Below are 23,112 nucleotides of genomic sequence, written 5' to 3' on the forward strand. Positions count from 1 at the left end.
ATACAGGAGAATTAAGTTCAACACTCTTATTTTATTTTTGTTTATTATTATGGTTGAATCAGATCACTGAAGGTCAGCAGCAAAGACATTGGTTAATAAAGTGAGATTAAATACATAAAGTATATTTGTGTAATTTAATACAGTTAATTATTACAGGTTTGCATTGCAGGTTTGAGAATCCATTTAATAGTTTTTATTCATTTTGAGGAATACTGAATGTTTTCATGTAAAATGAGATGAGTAAAGGAGAGCTTAAGGAGAGCTGTCAGTCAATAAATGTGAAAAAGTAACTTGCGTTATTTATTTGAAAAAGTAACTTATTTTTTAATAAATATTTTTTGCAAATTGAAAAATTGATGTGTTACTTTACTAGTAACTTGAAAAAGTAATCTGAGTTACTTGTAATGTGTTACCCCCAACACTGACCAATACCACCGTCATCTGCTCAAACAACTTGATGGAAATGCACCTAATTCAATTTGTTTTGTGAACTTTGAAAAGATTCGCATCACGTTTGGATGGAAACCCAGTTACCTCAGCCCTGTTTATATATATATATATATATATATATATATATATATTTTTTTTTTTTTTTTTTTGGTTGCCAAAATTTCGGTCCATCACTAGTATTCCTCAAGACTTATGACTGAGGATTATGTCATAATATGCTTATCAATTTCTCTCCCACTCTTGTTGGCTAAATAAAAGTGAAATAGTGAATGTGGCAAGTATTGATTTAAAAAGTATGCGACAAGCAAACACTCATTTTGTTGTGTTTATTGAAAAGGTTTTGATTGACAGCATAATTCCGTCAGGCACAGACTGATAGAGTGTAAAGAGGTTTAACAGCTCGTAAGGGGCACAACTGAAACAGAACGGAATGTTCCACATATAAAGAGATATGGAAAAATAACAAAACACTGTTAGTCAACTATTCCATTCTTTTGTTAAACAGAGAGGGATGCAGATGCTGAATGACTTTAATTCTGCAAACGTTACCTCACCGCGTAAAGAAAGAAATCTACCTGGAATGCAATGCAATTCTTCTGTAAGAAAATACTGTAAAGAAGCTTTCCTCCCTATTAAAACAAAACAAAACAAAACAAAAACACACCTATATAAAATCTACTCGACATATAACAACCATTTGCAAATTTAAATCTATAACTTAATTTAATATCTTAATTCTAATAAGAGCTGAATGGCACTATCAAATAGAGCTTAAGAGGAAAAGAACAAATGTGTCGAATGAAAGTTGAGTGTTGACATCAGACCAGTATTGCTCATCATCCAGCCACTTTAAAAGTGCTGGGGAAACACATTGTCCTTTGACATTGTCTGGATGTTCATTGTAAACATTGAAAACTTTCTTCAACCCCTAAATGCATCTCGGCTCTACCTCCATCCCTAAAACGCAAACGCATGAAGGAATGCTGGCCTTTTGAATAAGACAAGGTCATGAAAGGAAACGGATAAAGAAAAACAAAATAAAACATAAATACAAGGAAATAAATAATGTCGATTTGTGACGAGGAGGGAAAAGGACCAGCAACATTGTTTGATATGTTTGAAACAATGCAAGAGGGCTGTCAGTAGTAGAGCGGAGGATGTGGAGGTGAGCCAGAGGTTACAGGTTGCACACAAAAAGGAAGCTGAGAGCGATCGCTTGCCCTGCCATCCCACACCAAACAGTAAACGAAGAACTCGACACGTAACGGACAAAACACTGTATCCAACAGAACGTGATGTCCCTCAGCTGGAAGAAGAAATTACAGAACAACGCCATCCATATCTTTGAGAACCCAATCTGAGAATTAAGGTAACAAAGTGCCGTACAAATATCGACTTTATCGTTTTAAGAAACACCCTGCTTATCTTTTATCGACGTGGCTGTACATTCAAACCGTATGTCGCAATATCCAGCCACTCGGCTCCCTCCCAGGCACTTAACAAGTACAAAAATTCAACGTTTTGCGGGAGGAGGGAGCGACTGCTTCGCTCGGCACCTGTACAGTCATCTCGTATCAAATCTACAGTTTTCGTAGTTTAGCAGCAAGCGAATCATCCTCTTTTTCTCCCCATTATATATTATTGCCGGCGTTCTGCTTGAATGCAATTGTCTGAGGACGCCCTGAGACACGACCAAGCTATCCCATAATGCTTCGCTTCGATTCGCAGGGCCAGAGACACTCATCTGACAACCATGCACGCTAGAGTTGAATAGCAATAACGGTTCTGTACTCATTAACATAAAACTCAGAGCAGAGAGAAAGATTTTGGCACTTTGCAAACATACCGACCCGGAGGATTACCTCAATCTTATTATACATATTCATTAGCAAAAGAGCAAATAAGAGCAACAAACTCATAATATGGTTTCACCATATCTATATCTAAATGCCATGTTGGGTTTTACCCACATAGCACTCCTTCATATCATAGAGATGGATGAAAGGATCACAGCGCCCATCTTCAGGGAAAACCAACACTGTCATGGTGAACAGATCTGCTTATGTTTCATGCATGGAAGCCCAAATATGGAGATTTTTAATATACAAAAACGATGAAAAGTGCTTGAAGTGTGAGTCTGACAGGAGTTAAAAATCAGTGCAGTTTTCTCATGAAGAGCAGAAGCACTTGCGGTCCTTTTATCGTGAAATTCAATACTGAGATACGGGCATATTTCATGTTTCATGATATTTCATGTTTCGGAATTCATAATTTCGCCAATTAGTTTCTCATACATTCTTGTCAATGTAAACTAAGAAATGGAAGAAGGAAAAAAATAAAATAAAAGCAAAAATAAAATCTTGCACTTCTGTGGTAAATAACTTACAAAATTTAAAAGAAGAAAAACCCTTTGTTTACAGTACCAAAACCCGACTATAATTTTAGACCCCCTTAAAAACCTTATGTCTATAAATAGCTTTACAAATATACATGTTAATTCAAATAAAACTTTTGTTTTGCTTTTTTGAGATTAAATGTTTACATGATCTCAACAGTGTATGCTCACTTGCTCTTAAAATGTCATTATTTCTTGTTTTTTTTTTTTTTAGTTTTTAAAGTACACTGCTACTGACTGCAATATGATACATATTTATATCTATATATTTACAATAAAAACTTTAAGATACATACAAAGCACACAGTTATATATCTTCTAATTAAATCTCACATCTAGGAGACCTTTCTCTCTTTTCTTATTAAAAAAAGGATGAAAAACGTTCTTTGTGAGGAGTGGAGAGGAGAGACTGGCCATGGGTTTGATTCTCACTCCAGTCAGATATTGCTGTAAAAACACTTCCTGTCCACACGTGACAGAACGCTTCAGAACTGTGCTGTTACACAGCGTTGATCCGTTCTTTTAGTATCCCGTCCAGCAATTTGTCTGTCTGTTTGTTTTTTTGGTAGGCACGGAATGGTTTGTCCCTTCTGACTGCGTCGCGCAAAGGAAAAAACGAAACTGGCCGAATACAAAAATAGGAATTCTCTTTTCGAAGACAAAAAAGCTGAATAATGATTTGGAAGAAAAGGAGGAGCTGAAGGACAGGAGCGTAATCTATCCTTCAGACTCGTGAACAGTTGGATAGTCTGAAGCTTCTCGTTGAGCGTTTCATGAGATCCACACTGAGCCAGGAGCCCCGTCTGCACTGCTGCAACGTGCCGGTCCAGTGCAGCAAACCGAAAGGTCCTCACAAACCATCGAGTGTCCTTATGTTCTTATGACCCCATTGCTGTGGTGGTGATGTTTAGGGAGGCAGGGCTCGTCAGGCAAGGAGTCGTGAGCAAACACGGAGTCGTCGCCGGAGGAACAGGTGCTGTTGGAGTCCGGACAGGTAGGCGAGTACTGCTCGAACGGTACCGACAGGTCCAGATACTCCTAAACGATCAAACGCATACACATCAGAATCGGCTTTAACAGTTGGGTTCATAAGAGTTGAGGTGTTTGGTTTGATGCACCAGAGCTCTTACGTCAGTGGAGGTCATGGAAAGAACCCTGTCGTGATCCTCCACCAGCTGTCTGAACGTGGGTCTTTGTGAAGGAACGGCATGCCAGCACTCCCGCATAATCATGTACCTGCGCAAATCACGTGATCCAAAACAATATATGCATTTACTCTACAGTATATACAGGTGTCATGTGCTGCAAAAGTTTCCATCCACCTATTTTTATGTGCTTTTTTGGGATATCGCATAAAAAGCTTCTGGATGAAGATGCGCATAAATAATAAAATACGTATGCGCTCATTTGAGTTGGATAAATTTGTGCGCATAAACTAGGACGGAAACATGTTTACCGAATAAATTCTTCCATAGGCATAAAAAAAAAATCATGTGACTTTGCGCGATGGGACGGCATAACTGACTAACCAGGGGACTGATCTCGTTGCACAGCATCTGAAATGCTATTTTGGTTGTTCTGAAATGCCTGAGCAAAGTTTGTCGTCAAAGTGGTTTGGTATAATTCCCTCCCAGAACATTCCCAAACAGTTTAAGTAATTTATTATATATGAAAATGATTATATACAGTGGCTTCTCCTACTTTCCTTAGCGATATTTAGCACCAGTTTATCAGGAAGTGATGATTTTATTCTCTTCGACTGGATGGAAACACTGCTTTATTTGCAAATGTTTTCAAATTTTGCGTGCAAATTCGCAACTTTGGTAGGAAACATAGCTAGTGCACATAGGTGCGTCCACGGCATGTCAAAATTACCGTAATTACAATATTCTGACTTGCAAAAAGCATCCCCAATCTCGTAGCACTAGTTTATTATAACAGAATTTTCTGAGAGCTCAGACTCGTACCACCTGACTGCTGCGACGTCATGTGGAAACACCCAAAATGGCTGCGGCTTCAGCAGTAAAATGAAGTTAATCATAATATTTCTGTTAAACAATTCCTATAATTGACTGTTAATGTCTTAATAATGCAATAATAATCTGAAAGTAAATGAAAGACAATACAATACAGTTTAATGTAGCTAGAAGTAACTGCTAAATAAATTATAAGTTGATTATAATTTATCATTTATAATCATTTGCATAACAACTGTTGTTTGTTGTATTGTCTATTGATTACTCAAATAAACAGATTAATGTTGGCATTAAAGTGTTGCCAATGAAACATAATGTCGAGTTTAATTTCTGGGTTGTTATATAGTAATTACGATATTTACGGCATGGCCTGAGATGGCGCTGCAAATATTCGCCCCCCTTGTAATTGGTCTATGTAAGTGTTCCTCAATTAAACTGAATCTGAACAATTACAGCTGTTACTTGTAAAGTCAAACCAATATTAAATTCAAGAGTACCTGTAAATAATTCACAAGATATAACAGTAAACATTCTGCTAGAATACATCGCAAATAATCTGCTAAAGGCCTGTTCACACCAAGAACGATAGCTATAAAGATAACTATAACGCTAACTATATTGGCGTTCACACCAACAAATGATACGCAAGATGAGTTTTTTAAAGCAGGATGGATTTTGATTGGCTTGTTATCAGCTCACAATATCATTCCTCTGTGCAGTTATTGTTATAGATGTAATGTGGACTCTGCTATTCTTTTACATTTAGAATGATTTTAAAACTATATCATTATTGTTATCGTGATAGTTATCGTCCTTGGCGTAAATGGGCCTTTAGATTATACAGCTCTACGCGTTCTACCGTACATGGTTGTCATATGCTATTAAAACATTATTTTAAGAGTTTTTCTAGATTAAAATGCAAAGAAAATCATAAACATACAGTTCATGAGTGCAGTTGGCAGGTTTGTCCATTCGATGGCCCTCCTTCAGCAGTTTAAAGAGCTCCTCCACTGGGATACCTGGGTACGGTGAGCCGCCCAGTGTGAAAATCTCCCACAATAACACCCCGTAAGACCACCTGAGATGCAAGAGAGGTCACAGTTCAGAGCGAATACGGGACAACAATCACACATTTACAGTATTGTGCAAAATATAAGTCTAATTCAGTGACTAAAGTGTCTAAACACTTGTTAGGCCTGATTACGCTTGAAATAGTGGCGTAACAATACTCTCACTATCTCTATCTGTCTGTCTCTCTCTGGGGTGTAGATACTTGGCAGATGTGAGAGAGGAGTTTTGTTGGTTCTCACTGAGGCTTATAATGTATGTCTGTGATATGAGACGTGAGTCTATTAAACTAGAGCGAGTGTGTGTGCGCACATATGTGTATGTGGGTGTGTGTTATCACAAGCTGCTCTGTTAACTCAGGGCTCTTTTGTTTTGGCCCCATTCCTCCCACGCCACCACTGAGCAGTGCTAATCAAATTAGCCACGCTAAGAGACAACAGGAGCTATGAGCCAGCTAATGCTACCCGGCCAAATACACACACACACACACATACACACACAGTCAGTTAGAAGCCTTATGGGGGCTGAATAATTGGCTCGTCATTATATCACTATCCGTTCATTAGCTTTATGTCGGAGTCAAATCTCATTTACAACCATCAGCGTGGTGCTCACACACACACACACACACACACACACACACACAGTGAACGAAAGGCTCACTGCTCATATATCATAGGATAAGTAGAGCCTATAGGCAGAGGGAGATATTATTTTATTACTGCTGTCTCAGGCCAGCTGTGATTAAAGTGTATTTAGACATATTGGAAAGTGTAGCTCTGTGTACCAGTCTGAGTGTGATGAATGTGTGCTCGGTCTACTGAGAGACAGTGTGCAATATACTAACATACTAATCAAAACCTGCTGTGCAAGTACACACACTAGTGTGCTAACACACACTCATGAAATAGCATTCAAAAGTTTGGGGTTAGTATGATTTTTATCTTTATTTGAAAGAAATTAATACTTTTATTCAGCAAGGGTGCATTAAATTGATCAAAATTTATTGTTTATTTGAATTAGAAATCTTTTGCAATATTTTTAATGTCTTTATATTCATCAAAGAATCCTGGGGGAAAAAGGATCACGGTTTCCACAAAAATATTATGATAACATTGATCACAAGAAATGTTTCTTGAGAACCAAATCAGCATGTTTCCGCCACTAAATAAAAAAATAAAAAAGTTAATTATGTAATTGCGACTTTATCTCACAATTCTGACTTTATAACACGCAATTCTGACTTTTCTCAGAATTGTGGGATATAAAGTCGCAATTCTGAGAAAAAACTGCAGTCATTTTTCCCTCACAATTGGACATTATAACACGCGATTGCGAGTTTACATCTCAAAAAAATGTCAGAATTGCGAAATTTAAACTCGCAATTCTGAGTTAAGTCAGAAGTGTGTGATTATAAAATTGCAATTCTGACTTTTTTTCTCGTAATTGAGAGTTTATATCATGCAATTCTGACTTTATAACTCGCAATTCTGACAATTCTGATTCATGACATCACCACTTTCACAAATTCACGTTTTTGTAATTTGTACAGAGACGACAGCGGTATCGTTTTCAAAAACTTGCACTTTAAAAACCCATTTTTCATTTCCCTAAAACATCATTGTCATGTAAATGTTGAAAACAGTGTTGTGTAAATGGACCCTCAGTCAGTAAGTTATTAATTCATTAACCGCTCTGATGAGTTAAGTGATTAAATGGATCATTACAATCATTAGCTGCTTCAAGCTGATTACTTGCAGGCTAGTGAGTCTTTTTGATGGATTCATTAAAAGAACTCCTTTTGAATTAGACTATGTGTATTGTTGAATATGTATTGTTTAGAGTTGAATACAGCCACCAAAGACACCACAACAGTTGACTTGATCAGTTCTCAGCCCTTTTTACGCATTACATTTGATTCAAAATATGTTGTTTTTTTCATGCCTCCGATTCCGGTGAATTCCGGTGCAGGAAACACTGGCACACTCTCGGATGGCTTTGATGCTTTTGTTGCAGTGTTATGGTGTTCACATGCATTCCTTTACCGCTTGATGAACTTTATGAACAGATGGCACGAAGTGATGGAGGGGAAAAAAGAAGAGGCATGCATGGCAATGTAAACTCACACATCACTCTGGTGCGTGTAGACACGGTCGAACAGTGCTTCTGGTGCCATCCATTTGACGGGCAGACGACCCTGAAAGGACACAGATCAGTCAGAACAACAGCGGTGCTGACCCGGCAAGACATACAGACGCCCAATGAACATCAACAGGCCTGCAGCTTAATCTCCTACTGTCCTATCTAATATAAATACACTTCAGCAGTTCACATCAATATCGTCCCATTCCCCAATGTGCTCTAATCTCCAACTGTCCCATCGAATATCCAAATACTTCACCAACCCCACCCCACATCTAAAACCCGCCGTCACAACACCTAACAGTTTCATCCAACACATGCCATCTGTTTTACCAGTGTTAGGAAGCTTGTTTGATCTTGCTACAAGCTACTATAAACTAATTTAAGGTAGTTAAACTACTTCCATGTTATGTAGTAGGCGAGAAACAGTATGGGCCCTATTTTAACGATCTAAGTGCATGGTCTGAAGCGCAGGTGCACCTACAGCATGTCCGAATCCTCTTTTGCTAGTTTAACGACGGAAAAAGTGTCCAAAAGGGTTGTACCTTGTCTCTTAATGAGACATAGGTGTGTTTTAGGCATAATGTGCAATAAACCAATCAGAGTCTCATCTCCCATTCCCTTTAAAGGCCAGGTGCACCATGGCGGATTCGCTATTTACATGGCGGAAAGACTAAGCGCTTCTCCAGAGAGGAAAACTTTTATTTTTTAATATTTAAAAATGTTTGTGTGCTGCTGCGTTTGTGTAACAAGCAGAGTGTATGTGCGTTGTGCGTGCTTTAAATAAAAAATATATATATTGCGCCATTGACTTTAGACCAGGTTTTTGTTGGTAAATGGTGCAGTTGTCAAAATAGCAACACGCCAACAACGTGCATGAACACACCTTGTTTTCAAACCAGCACGCCCAAGGGTGAACAGATGGGCGCGAGTGCATTTCCTATTTAAACAACATGGGCACTGGACGTGAAAATGATAACTGCGTCGGACTGAAACTAGCATAAAACACCTGCGTCGCGCCTGTCGTCACATTGCGCCGGGTGTGTGATAGGGCCCTATGAGCGCTGAGTAGTATGTCTGAATTAATTTTTTTTGATTGGGGGTTAGGTGCCTTGCTCAAGGGCACTTCAGTTGTGTGTATTGAGAGTGGAGGAGAGAGCTGTTCATTCACTCTAGTTACACCCCAATACTGCATTTTACAATGCATAGTGGGCCAGGTAAACCATGATGTGTTCAATACCATCCAGTCCTCGCCAATACCCACACATTCTTAGTACCAACTCCAGACCTCATTTAACAGTTCATCTGTTTATGACAAGCTGCTCATTAACGCACCTTCAGAAGTTCCTGAACTTGCACACACTCATTTGACACCTACAGGCTTAACGTTTGAAAATACAGTGCGTAACTACATCTCAGTGCTTCAATCCAATGCCACCCAAGAGCACTATCCTTCAAGCATTCTGAGATTGATAATTAGTGTCGACTTACGTTGGTGGTCTTCTTGTAGTAGTCAATGTTGTGCACGTCTCTAGCCAGGCCGAAGTCTGCAATCTTCATCACGTTGTCCTCGGTAACCAGAACATTCCGGGCCGCGAGGTCCCTATGGATACACTGGCAACACAAACAGAAAGAGGGCCATCCTTTATGCACAAGTCTGATAAATACACACTATGACTTACACACTTGGAAAATCATAACTGGCAGCATTTATAAACTTTATAAACATTACAAGCCTCTTAAATTATTTCCATTCAAATGAGTTTACAAACTAAGATAAGTAGATGTGTTACCTTCTTTGAGGCCAGGTACTCCATACCCCTGGCGACCTGATAGGCGCAGGACACCAGGTCTTTAAATGTCAGAGTTTCGTTTGGGATCTTACAGGTGTCAAATGAGTAGTCCATCCCAGGAGGCCTTCTTGCCCGCAAGTATTCCCTAAGATTCCCTTTAGAGGCATATTCCACCAGCACATACAGAGGACCTGTATGAACACAGAAACAATTCAGTGGGAAAAATCAAAGCCAAACATCAAAGCTGTGATCTTATGTGTGTGTGTGTGTGCACACTGACCGTCTTGCGTGCACGCTCCCAGCAAGTTGATGATGTTCTTGTGTTTTCCAATCATCTTCATCATCTCCATTTCAGACACAAGGTCCGACAGGTCCTTATCTGTGCCATCATCTAAAAAAAAATAAAAATAATTAAAATGTAATCTATTGTGATGCAAAGCTGAATTTTCATTATTCCAGTCTTCAGTGTCACATGATCCTTCAGAAATCATTCTAATATGCTGATTTGGTGCTCAATAAACATTTCTTCTTATTATAAATATTTAAAACAGTTTTGCTGCTTAACATTTTTGTAGAAACTGTGGTACATTTTTTTCAGGATTCTTTGATGAACAGAAAGTTCTAAAGAACAGCAATTATAATAGATTTATAGACTTTACAAATAGAAATTAGAAATAGAAATCTTTTGTAACATTATAAACATCTTTACTGTCAGTTTTGATCAATTTAATGCATCCTTGCTGAACAAAAGTATTAATTTCTTTAAAAACAAAAAATTCTTACTGACCCCAAACTTGTGAATGGTAGTGCATATATTATTAACAACAGTTAAGCACATCTACTGTGTTTTTTAGAGCATCATGATAATATAATACAATTTTTTTATTATCTCAACATTTGGCAGCAGGTATATTAGGCTGCTGTCACTTTAACACCTGACGCACTGATCCAATATACTGTTACACATGCATTTTCTTTCTCAATGGTTTATGTCCACTTAAAACATAACTGACTGTTTACAAGACTGGCATTTTGACATTACTTAGTGTGTATTTGGCTGTTTAAGCGCGATAAGCAGTGAAAAAGAACTCAATTTAGTACTGAGAGGCGGCTTTATGTGTGCACTTTAGGTATGAGAACAAAATCTGCGGGAATGAGTAAAATTATGCACAATATGTGCAACCCCACGGCGAAATTCAAGCCTTGTAACACCAACAATATTCATCCGGAGCAAATGTAAGTGAGGCGGGTTTGTGCGTCAACTCGCTGACGGAGAGATGAGAGGGAGAGAAAGCGAGCTCGTATCATGTATCTATTTTGCGGAAATGAGTATTAGAAGCGTTTCAGATATTTCAGTATTGATATGTATCAAAAGATCTATATTTTCGACAACACTACATTGTCAAAAGACTACAATTGAAAAATGTATATATATATAATTCAATCCGCCAAAAGTGACTAGTACGAGTGACCGCGTTACACACCACTGCTGAAATCCACCCGCATTTGGCGAGTTGGCGGGTGTTAATTTCAAGCCCTGATGTTATACATAAAACCTACATATAATGCAATGCTTTACAGCATCTGAACATACTCACCTTTGAGCATCTTGACAGCAACAGTGAGAGGTTTGTTGGGTTTCTCTTTGTCAATCCCAATGGCTTCAGCCATCACCACCTGCCCAAAGCAGCCCTCTCCCAATGGTTTTCCCAGCGTCAGTCTGTAACCAAATCATCATTTGCAGTGAGCAAGGAACAAACAATTTGCTTTATTAAAACTCTCTGGTCATTTGATGTTCACTTCAGCTTGTAACTCACTTTGTACGTGGAAATTCCCACTTAGGATCAGAGGGCAGTTCAAGCTCAGAAACGTTGGGCAGCATCGGCCCATCACTGGATGACAGGCGGGCGATCCGGACCAATGGGGTGTTTGAATTCATGGAAGAGTTCGATTCCAAGGACACCTGCTTGGGTAAAGAATAAAAACAGCATGTTATTGTCCCTGAAAGAGAACAAGACAGTGAGAGTAAGAGCGAGAGAGAGAAGAAGAAGAATCAAGATGTCTATTTTAAGAAGATCATCTACTCAAGTGTTGTGTTGCAGACAGAAACATAATGTCTGTTCCTGAGAGGAGTGCTCCTGAGAGAGAAAGGTTTGTAACTGTCAGATCTCCACGTAATAGACCACAGAAGAGTGTGTGAAGCAACATTTCCCTGCTGCCATGCACACACAGCTACAATCTGGAGTTTTGCTGTCTTGTTGTCTTGCATCTGAATGGGTGCTTGGGAGCCACTAGCTCATCTACCCTCTTTATTTCTTGCATTTGATGCACAGAGATAAATACGGAAGAGGATTAGGGCCAAACAATAGTAAAAAAATAAAACCATCTCAAGATTAAAGTTGTTAAATTTTGAGAAAAAACTCGTTAAATTTTGAGAAAAAAGTCGAAATAAAATGTTGAGAATAAACTCATTAAATTACGAGAAAAAAGTCAAGATAAAATGTTGAGAATAAGTCATTAAGAGAAAAAAGTCGTTAAATTACGAGAACAAATTCGTTAAATTATGAGAAAAATGTCATTAAATTTCGAGAAAAAAGTCTAGATAAAATGTTGAGAATAAACTCATTAAATTATGAGAATCAAGTCATTAAATTACGAGAAAAAAGTCGTTAAATTATGAGAACAAATTTGTAATTTAACGAATTTGTTCTCGTAATTTAACAACATTTTTCTCATAATTTAACGACTTTGTTCTCGTAATTTAATGACTTTATTTTCAACATTTTATCTCGACTTTTTTCTCAAAATTTAACGAGTTTTTTCTCATAATTTAATGACTTTATTCTCAACATTTTATCTCAACTTTTTTCTCGAAATTTAACAACATTTTTCTCGTAATTTAACGACTTTGTTCTCGTAATTTAACAATTTTTTTCTCGTAATTTAATGACTTTATTTTCAACATTTTATCTTGACTTTTTTTCTCGTAATTTAACGAATTTATTCTCAACATTTTATTTAAACTTTTTTCTCTTCACATATAGATTGTTTCTGTATTGTTTCTATATAAAAATGTCGATACAATGTAAAGTATTTGCTTTGGCTCTTGTTTGAAATTATTGTTCCATTATTATGCTTATTGTTGTTGTCATCTGTTGATGTTGTACAAGCAGAATGTGGCAGTTGGTCGGTGTGGTATTTGTCCCACCCATCCTCCACTGTGGACGGCTGGGTAAAAAGTGAGCGATGAGCGCTGCGTTTTACCCAAAGTTGAACATCCTTCAAATCGAGGCAACCAGTAAAAACGCCTAGCGCCTCGTTATGCTCCTGGCGTTTTAAAAACGCGGCGCTCCAATTGAAAACAATAGGAAAAATGCGCTACCCATGCACAGCCATGGCATCAACATAATATAAATATGCAAATCAAATTGTGATTGGTCTTCTTTCTTGCATCAATTTGCATCTCTTAAGCCATCTATAACTGACATTGCATAAGAATTAACAAATAAAGTGTGATGAATGTCATGAGAACGACAAGTGCGTAAGTTTGCTTGTAACTGGAGGACTGTACTTTTAGTTCCTTGCAAGCACTGCTATTTCCTTTAGGAAATGCAAATCTATGTAGACTTTCATGAGACACTGAGAAAGTATGTCAGCAGCAGGAAGATCAAGCTGTCTGACAATGATATCTCAATATTTTCTAAAATCAGAACTAGTTCAAAATACACAGATGCTATTTGAAGAAAAGAAAGAGAAAAAAACCCCACTGCAACACGATTATGTAGCTTGAGTTGATTCCAGCGTGACATTGTCAGACTTTGATTGCTGAAAATAACTTGAGGGAAAAAGAAGTGATGGAGAGAGCAACAGAGATTAGAGAGACAGTGTTTCAGCTGCAGCTGCTGCGATTTAAAATGTTTAAAACAACTGAGAGAGAGCGAGTTTCAGCAGGAGAGAAACATGATCTAAACACTGGCAGTCACCGGGAGAGCATGAATATCCCTCTGCCACATCGCGTCTATGGCATCCACAGTACGTCTTCATACACACAAATAGCCCAAACACTACAAAAGTGTGAAAATGATGCATTCATGGCAATTCAGAGAGGATATAAAGAGAAAGAAAGAGAAATGAGCTGATCAAATCTTGTATCTACTTTCTGTTACCTGTCTCTTGAGGGGGAATTTGGACAGTTTTTGAACGGGCGGCGCGGGGAGAGTCTTCTGCGTGTTCATCCGCATACGGCAGAGGATAATGATGACCATGGTGAGGATGAAGAGCACGCAGCCCGTCACGTAGATGAGAATGTCCGCGTAGTCATCCTCTCTCTCCATCTCCACCGCTGACACAGAGCAAAAGAGCACAGTTTAGACGTGTGTGATGACGTTATGAGAGAAATGTGTTGCACTATAGGTGAAACTATGAATGTTGTGAATGCTAGTGAAGCGACTGACGCTGTAGGTCACATGACAATGACATCATGATGGATGCAGCGTATACGGACACGCATTCATACTACTATATATGGAATGCACTTTTTAAATGGTTGAGAAGCAATTGCTTATTCAAAAGAAGTACCTACTGAAGAGAGTATGCGATTTCCGACAGCCATTGATTGAGACGTTTTAAAAAGGCCCACTTTTCTATTAGTGTTATCTGACATTAGGATCCAAAATGAGATGCCATATGCAAGCAAAATTGGTCAAGTTTTGCTTTAATAAGAAAATAAGTGAAGTTTTATAAGGGACTGCAACATAATTTGTGGCTTAAATTGAATTGTAATAGTCTGAACCTTACTGATGTAAGCAATGCAACGACTCAAAGACATACACCTCAGTGGAAAATTTTCCATCAGAGGTTTATCTGGGATGCCTAAATGTCCTTTTTCTAGAGCTAAATGTGGTGACGTGGAATATAAAATCACCACCGCAAACAAAATGATAAAGTTAACAGCTGAAGGCTAATTAGAAATATTTATGGCCGGTAAACTTTCTCAATTCGTCCACCTGTGTACATTTTGGACCCTGTTTATTTCTAATACACATAAAATTCAGTTTATCAACTTCAAGAACATGAAACCCAGCATAAATTGGCCATTAACTACTACAGCCTCAGGACTTTCATTTTAAAAACAAAGAGCAACTTTAGAAAACAAGCCCTACTAATGGTTCGATTAGAGATCATCTTAAGTCAATCATTAGTTTGTTTGTTCCAAGTTATAAAACAGAAAGCCTGCAGTTAATTTACAGCAACCTTACAAACTAATTAACATGCTATCGCGCCCCCATGCAGGTACAAACATCCCATAATGCTGCTCTCTCCGGGAGGCTTATTTGGCACTTGTGTGATGAGCCCCACAGATAGAGTTCAGTGGCTCTACACGAGACGAGCGATTTTAATTACAGCAGCAGAACGGAGAGCTGGATAACAGGATGAGCGCGGAGGATGTAAGAATTAATGAATCGGGGCCTCCCAGATACTGGGACTGTGTGCCATCAGTAAATACTCCAGTAAACACGACAAGCGCTTCCATCGTGAGCGCGTGTGTTATCGAGTGGAAACAGTCTATGAGGAAAAACTCATAGACTGCATATGTCATGTTTATATCTAAAAACAATTACAAACTACCAGGTTGTTCCTCAGAGCACTTTAGTCCTGGTGGCATATTTAATTTGACACGAACAAAAACTAGGCTGCCGTGATTAAAGGATTAGTTCACTTCAGAATTAAAATTTCCTGATAATTTACTGACCCCCATGTCATCCAAGATGTTTATGCCTTTCTTTCTTCAGTTGAAAAGAAATTAAGGTTTTTGAGGAAAACATTCCAGGATTTTTCTCCATATAGTGGACTTCAACGGTTACCAGTGGGTTGAAGGTCCAAATGTCAGTTTCAGTGCAGCTTCAAAGAGCTCTACATGATCCCAGACGAGGAATAAGGGTCTTGTCTAGCGAAACGATCGGTCAATTTCTAAAAAAAAAAAAAAATGCATATACTTTTTTAACCACAAATGCTCGTCTTGCACAAGCTCTGCGATGCGCCACAATGAAATCACGTTGGAAAGGTCACACGTGACGTAGGCGGAAGTGCCGCGGTAGGGTGAAAAACTCCATCTCATTTTCTCCTCCAACTTCAAAATCGTCCAACATCGCTGTTTTACCTTTTTTTTGTAAAGGTCATTTGACTTAGTGTTTGCACGTTCGCTTTGTAGACACTGGATCTGTACTTCCGCCTACGTCACGTGTGACCTTTCCAACATGATTACGTAATGTGTGGCGCATCATATAGCAGTGCAAGACGAGCATTTGTGGTTAAAAAGTATATACATTTTTATTTTTGTTTAGAAAATGACTGATCGTTTCGCTAGACAAGACCCTTATTCCTCAGCTAGGATCGTGTGGAGCCCTTTGAACCTGCATTGAAACTGCATTGAAACGTCCACTATATGGAGAAAAATCCTGGAATGTTTTCCTCAAAAACCTTCATTTCTTTTCGACTGAAGAAAGAAAGACATAAACATCTTGGATAACATGGGGGTGAGTAAATTAGCAGGAAATTTTAAGTTTGAAGTGAACTAATCCTTTAAGGTCCACAGAGATTATCAATGAAAACATTTCAAAAACATTTTAACTGCAAAACTATGAACAAAACATGCAAGGAGAATAGGGAAAACAGGAAGTATAGAGACTTGAGAACAAAGGAGTGAAAAGAAACCCCAGAAAGTGAAACTAGGATACCTGGTAAAACTGTAAGCCAAGCAGAGTGATGGTTATAGCCAATCGAGTTCCCTGCCAGACAAGTGTACTGCCCCGCATCCTCAAAAGACACATTGGTCAGGTAGAGAATCTCCAGCTCTTTATCCGTAGTATTTATTCCCGCAGTCTGGAAAAGTAGGGAGAGATGGAGAGAAAGAAAGACAGATGCGTAAAGCACAGCCCTTGAGAAAGGAACAGCACCCAACACCGGGAGGAAGATCTGAACGAGAGAAGATCAGTTAACCCATCACCAGGAACCCAGAGATCCCACAGTCCTGCTTATGAGGAGATGACCTAGAAGCAAAGTAAAACCCTAAACCCTAGCGGAAAATTCAACGCCCCATCAGCAGCAGCGGGTCACATTAGCTCTCATCCATAGCATCTGTTTGAGGTGCAAAGAAAACATAAAAAGAGCCGGGAAGAATATTACCAGCTTTAAGCTTAATTTAACCTCTCACTAGATAAAACTGACACCTATTTATGTAGAAGCGTGTGTCCCAATACTCAAGAGAGCAGTAGGATATATGAGAAAATCAATAAGAATGTGATGTGGCACAGTCTCGGCTCCTATTAAACATGCCCTTGTTGCATTGATTGGGGAAGAAGAAGAAGCGAGAATTTAAATGAATCAGACATACACTCGCCTTACATAACAAGTCCTTGAATCAGGTCAGCTTATTTATTGTGAGAAGGGGGCGAGAAGTGCAGTGAGAAATAGAGAGCGTTTAGAGGAGTTTGACTCTACGCCACCAAAGTCTTGATTGACAGCGGCTGTTTGGAGAGAGATTTACCTGGCTGGGACACTGTGAGCCAGAACGTATTCTCTGAAATGCCTAAAAAGTTGTGGGCTCGGCACCAGTACTGGCCTGCATCTTTTTCTGACACATTATACAGAGTCAGCGTATCGTGGGCCTCTTTTACATTACTGACAAAACTCTGCAGAGACACACACACACACACACACTTTGTCAGAGGCGAGCACGTTCACACATGAACACACACTTAATGATTAAAATACTCCCGCAGCTTGATCTACCACTTTTTTAAGATGCTGATACAATTTCATATTCACAAAACAGTTGCGCCACTCACTCAGTACAAAAACTTGCATCTTATTCACTAACCACCCACAATCCAGTTTAAACTGGCGAAAAAATAAAGGTTCCGAAAGGGTTGTTCACAGCGATGGTATAGAAGGACCATTTTTGGTTCCACAAAGAACCTTTCAGTAAACAGTAAACAAAACCATTTTTTTCTTAGCGTGAACAACATTTTAATAATCTAAAGAACCTTTTGCATGTTTTATGTAACAGAAAGATTCCATGGATGTTAAAGGTTCTTCATGGAACCACTGATGCCAGTAAAGAACCTTTATTTTCAAGAATGTATAGTTTAAATGAATTGAATTTTTTGAATTAAAGATTTACTGAATTTTCAAAAGAAAAAAAAGTTTATTTTCTTGTTAAAATCACAAAAAAAAAATTATATTATATTTTTTTGACCTGAAGTCAAATTCAAATTTCAATTACACTTCCTGTTTGCAACCTCAGTTCAAACGCAGGAATTGAACTGGAATCTGAAGAATTTATTTCGGAATGGTGCATAGCGTTGTGTGTCATGAGTATTTCAATTAACTCATTGTCATTCTTTTCAGCACAAACACATCCCCTTTCATATAAATTAGACTTATTATAGATCGTGGCTTATTTACAAAACTTAATTTTAACAATCTAAGCACATGTCTGAAGCGCATGGCACAGGTGCATTTAGGGCGTGTCTGAATCCACTTTTGCTAGTTTAACAATGGAAAAAATGGTCTAAAAGGGTTGTACGTAGTCTCTTAATGAGTCATGGGTGTGTTTTGGGCGTAATGTACAATAAACCAATCTGAGTGTCATCTCCCATTCCCTTTAAAGGCCAGGTGCGCTTGCACCATGGTGGATTACCATTTACATGGTGGAATATAGACACTTTCAACCTGATGAGTCAGTGTAAATACGTGTGTTTTGCCACGATTGGTCAAATAATTAGCCAATTTCATTCGTCATTACTGCAAATGACTATCCATTAGGATCCAGTAGGAATTTTTATCTTTATGTGCACAATAATTATCTTTTACCCTGTAATCCTTTTATTTTGAATATTTGGCATATTTGTGGGCTGCTGCTGTTTGTGTGCTGTCCCTGTGTGTGTGATAAGCGGAGTGTTCGCACATTGTGCACCTTCCTATAGGTGCATATTACTAACGCACCCTTTAAATAAAAAAATAAAAAATACAGCTGCATTGACTTTTGACCAGGTTTTTGTTGGTCAATGGCGCAGTTGTTTTCAGTTGCCTCAAAATAGCCACACGCCAACAATGCACCTGAACACACCTTGTTTTCAGACCAGCACGCCCATGGGTGCACAAATGGGCGCAAATGCATTTGCTATTTAAACAGTGTGGGCGCTGGACATCAAAATGATAACTGCATCGGGCTGAAACTAGCAAAAAAACCCACTTGTGTCGCGCATGCCGTCGCATTGCGCCCGGTGTATCATTATCAGCTATCAGCTAATAACAGTATCAGTTGAAAAATGCAACCCATGAAGATGCCGTCACCAGATTTTTATGGCTGTTTATTTAAAACTAAAAATTAGCTGGATTGAAACTTGTTTCACCTGCATTGGCGCCACAGCTCAACACGCTAACTGCTAGGCCTCTGACGTCACTGTATGTTATAATTAAACGCTTAAATATTGTCTTTAGCCCCTTAGTCCACACATACAGTATCTGTTTCTGTATTTCTTTCAGATGGTTCATTTGCTTTATTCTCTGTTTCCGATCTTTCCCTTGATCGTAGGCGTTGCGCCACACATGATCTGTCGCTCAGCACTCTCGGTCTGGGAGGGCTGGGGAAGGCTTTAGAGGGTGCGCAGATGAAACTGCGGGGAAGGGAAAAGCCGGCGCGCGGCTCCCAGTAAAATACTGTTTCAATTATGTGGGAGTCTAAAATAGCGTGGCGGTCTGGCCAGCCGACGCACTCCCCTCCTCTGCCTGCTGACTCGGCCCTTCCCTCGCTTCCCGCACTCATTTTTTCCATGGCTTTTTCGGGAGCCTCTTCCCTCGTTCCCTCCCTCCTTCTCTGAAGAGAGAGTGGGGCAGCACAGCTAATGGCTGTCTCCCTGCGCGACGCCACCGCGGCGGTTAGCTTAGCCCAAAACAGATGTCTGCCTCCTCTCTCACTCCTCTGAGAGGAAAAAGAGAGTGAGAGACCCCTAATTCTCCAGTTGCAGAGCCTATAGTGAGATGCTAACATGGGTGGGATTAGGAGTTTGAGGGAGGTGCTCTAAAAGTCACTCAAAGCTCACATGAGACTTAATATGAGGTTTAATTTAAGCTGCACTTGGACACATTTCAAAAAAATGCCTTCAACAATGTAGGCCTATTCTAACAAGCACAAGTTAACATAATAATTAAATCTTTGTATCTTTTACTGTTATTAGTTTCACTCAAACCATCCTTGTTCACATTACTTAAACTCATGTAACTACATGAACTTAATTTAACTGAGTATAAATGAGTATGGTCAGCTTTACTTAAATTGAGTTTGTTCAACGAGTTATTTTTTTTGAGTGCATTTTGTAGAGCAAATAGTTAATTTAATAAGGTAAATTAAGTCAATAAATGTGTTCACCTTACATAATAAACTTTAATAAATTCAAAGTAAAAATTATGTAACTGACAAATTCAAATGATTTGTATTCATTCAAAGAAATTTTGTCAGCTTGAATTTCTTTTGTTCATACAACTAAATTGTTATTTGTTCAAATTACTCAATATAGTTACGTGGAACCACTTGATGCTGCTTTTTTAAGTAAATTCAACAATTCATTTTTTTGAGTGTACAATCCAAACTTTTAAATCATAGTCAATGAAACAGAAATCAGAATTATCATGATATTAATTAAAAAGACACAAACGTTTTTGAAAAACAAAATGTTCATAATAAAAGTATTTGATGTGCAAAACAGAAAAACAAAGTTGTTCATTGATGAATTCTTCTGATGTGCCCATATAGATGACTGTACCTTAAGGATGTTGACGTAGGGGGAGCCATTGGGCCCATACTGGCTTCCATTCACCTCGATGTGTTTGAGCCACTGGATGTGTGGCTGAGCATCACTGTACACCTTACAGTGAAACTCAACGTCGCTGCCAACCACCACCGTCTGATTGGCCGGGAGTCCCGCCTGTAGGATGGGCCGGTGAGGAGAGCGTTCTGATTGGACAAGAGATGGGGACAGTCAGATATGAAGGTAAGTTTAAGTTAAATGTTGAATGCGTCTGTGTTGCGTGTTCATACCCAGCACGTCGAGTTGGTAAGTGTGTTTGATTGTCCCGTATTTGTTCTGCACCACGCACGTGTAGTTCCCTCGGTCAGATGGAACGGCGCTCTCCATGACCAAACTCCACTGCTGATCCCTCAACTTGAGAGCGAGGATGAGAGAGACAGAGAGAGGGTTTTATTCATAAACTAGGACATTACATAAGAGGTCCACTTGAATCCTTCCTCAGGTTTTTCTGTTAGCTGAAGAAAAGCAGGTGCTAAAGTCTTGGTGTCTGTGTAACGTTATGAGTAAGATCCACTGTGCTGAAAAATCTGAATTGAATTAGAATTAAAGAACCAAACAGGAGGCAGAATTGTAGTAGGATTAAAATGAATGAATCAGAGTTTTAAACTAGAAACATAATACCATATTAAGCCTTTCTAGATAGACAGACAGACAGACAGACGATAGATTGAGAACAACATGAGGATGATTAAATAATCACATTTCTGCGTTTATTTTGGAATTCCTCTAACATCATCAGATGTGGAAATGGAGATGGGTCACAAAGTTTCCTTCACCTCATACACACACACATATACATCCATTCATTCATAGAGCACACTCTTAATTGCATATGTCTCTCTCTCTCTCTGCCTCTTTCTGTTTCTCTTGCGCTCTGTCTCTTTCTCATTCCTTCTCTATGCACTTTGAAGGTCTGAGTGGAAAAAAATGTAACTGTGTAAATATTATGGGCTGTGTTTTTGAACAGTTGCATGGTAACACTGCCTGAGAGGGCAACACGCACATAGACAAACACACATGCCTAAGAAAGTTGGCAAGGCCGCCTGTGCCCCCTGCACTCCTCCTCCTCCCCCTTGTCTTCTGGATCCTCACCTCCTCTCAGCTCGCTCTCGCTCAGTGAGGCTTTGGTTTTCGCTGATTGAAACGCTGCACGGTATGAGTGTATGTCTGTATGGGAGTAGTTGATAAATGACTTTTTTAAATCAAGATTTTAGGTTCAAATTAATGTAAATGTATAAGGGAAAGTACAGTATATTGTATGTCCTGTAACTGTAACTTTAGTTCATTTAAATTATCCTGCACTGAGACAAATTAATTTTTTAAAAATTACAAATATTTAATTTAGTCTCTCAACCATTAAGAGGTCATAAAGACTATATAATAATAATAATAATTATAATAATAATAGAACTAGCAAAATGCTGTTCAAATAGTTTTAAATGAAATAAACTTTCATAATTGTTGCTAAATGATATTTAGAAGGTCTTCACCCCCCTAAATTAATCTGAAATTAACCCTAAATTAAACCTTAAAATCAGTGATTATATTATATTATATTATATTATATTATATTATATTATATTATATTATATATATTATATTATATTATATTATATTATATTATATTATATTATATTATATTATATTATAGTGGTTCAATGGATCACAAAACTCACGGTTCGGATCATATCACGGTTATGAAGTCACGGATCGGATAATTTTTTGGATCAGCACAAAAAATAATAATAAATAACTTTGCATTTATTACTTAGCCCACTTTAACTACTCCGATACCACAGCAGAAACTACTAGCCTAACTAATACATTATTAAAGGCAAGTGAACAGACTGTAAAAAGAACAAATACTGTACACCAATTACAAGCATAGATGAGAAGAGTCCACAGCTTTCATGCATGTCTTTCAAAATAAAAGTATTGCATCATCAAAATAAAACACAGAATTACGTTTGTTGTCGTTTCTTTGACCGCACACTCCGCGACCCACTTAAAACTTTGGACTAAAGGCAAGAAATATTCCTCTGAGCTACATCAGCTCATGTTCAGGTTGGAAGCGGAGTCCCCTTGGACTGAAATCCTAGACTCGCCTTGTTAACATCCCAAAAGTATTTAATGTCAGCTACCTATGTGCAGTGGGAGTATGAGAGAGCGAGAGTTTAATTTAGGACCCTATCTTACTTGACATTGACATTTTGCGTGTATGTGTGTAAGACATTTATCTCAATGTGTCTGCTGAAAAGAAATGCTGTGAGGAATTCTCAGCTGTTCCTCAATCTACCCGAGCTCTTTATCCAGAGGGAACGGGAGGAGAGGGTTAGTACATTTATCCCATCCTTCATCAAAAGATAAGAGCTGAAAAGTGTTGTGATGTCATGTTGTACCCTGCTGATTCAGATACA

General features: G+C 38.5%; 1 protein-coding gene across 1 annotated transcript in view; it reads right to left on the minus strand.

The window, feature by feature from the left end:
- Positions 1-761: 761 nt before the first annotated feature.
- The window catches only part of fgfr3 (fibroblast growth factor receptor 3), a 54,273-nt gene continuing 31,922 nt past the window's right edge, over positions 762-23,112 (minus strand). The window contains 14 exon segments of the mRNA XM_048204154.1: positions 762-3,754; positions 3,757-3,883; positions 3,976-4,081; positions 5,762-5,899; positions 8,016-8,086; positions 9,523-9,645; positions 9,825-10,015; positions 10,105-10,215; positions 11,423-11,544; positions 11,642-11,787; positions 13,991-14,166; positions 16,562-16,706; positions 20,651-20,841; positions 20,926-21,049. Of these exon segments, the coding sequence (XP_048060111.1) occupies positions 3,696-3,754; positions 3,757-3,883; positions 3,976-4,081; positions 5,762-5,899; positions 8,016-8,086; positions 9,523-9,645; positions 9,825-10,015; positions 10,105-10,215; positions 11,423-11,544; positions 11,642-11,787; positions 13,991-14,166; positions 16,562-16,706; positions 20,651-20,841; positions 20,926-21,049 (1,830 nt within the window). The 3' untranslated portion in view covers positions 762-3,695.

The sequence above is a fragment of the Megalobrama amblycephala genome, linkage group LG10, assembly GCF_018812025.1.
Source record: "Megalobrama amblycephala isolate DHTTF-2021 linkage group LG10, ASM1881202v1, whole genome shotgun sequence".
Taxonomy (NCBI): domain Eukaryota; kingdom Metazoa; phylum Chordata; class Actinopteri; order Cypriniformes; family Xenocyprididae; genus Megalobrama; species Megalobrama amblycephala.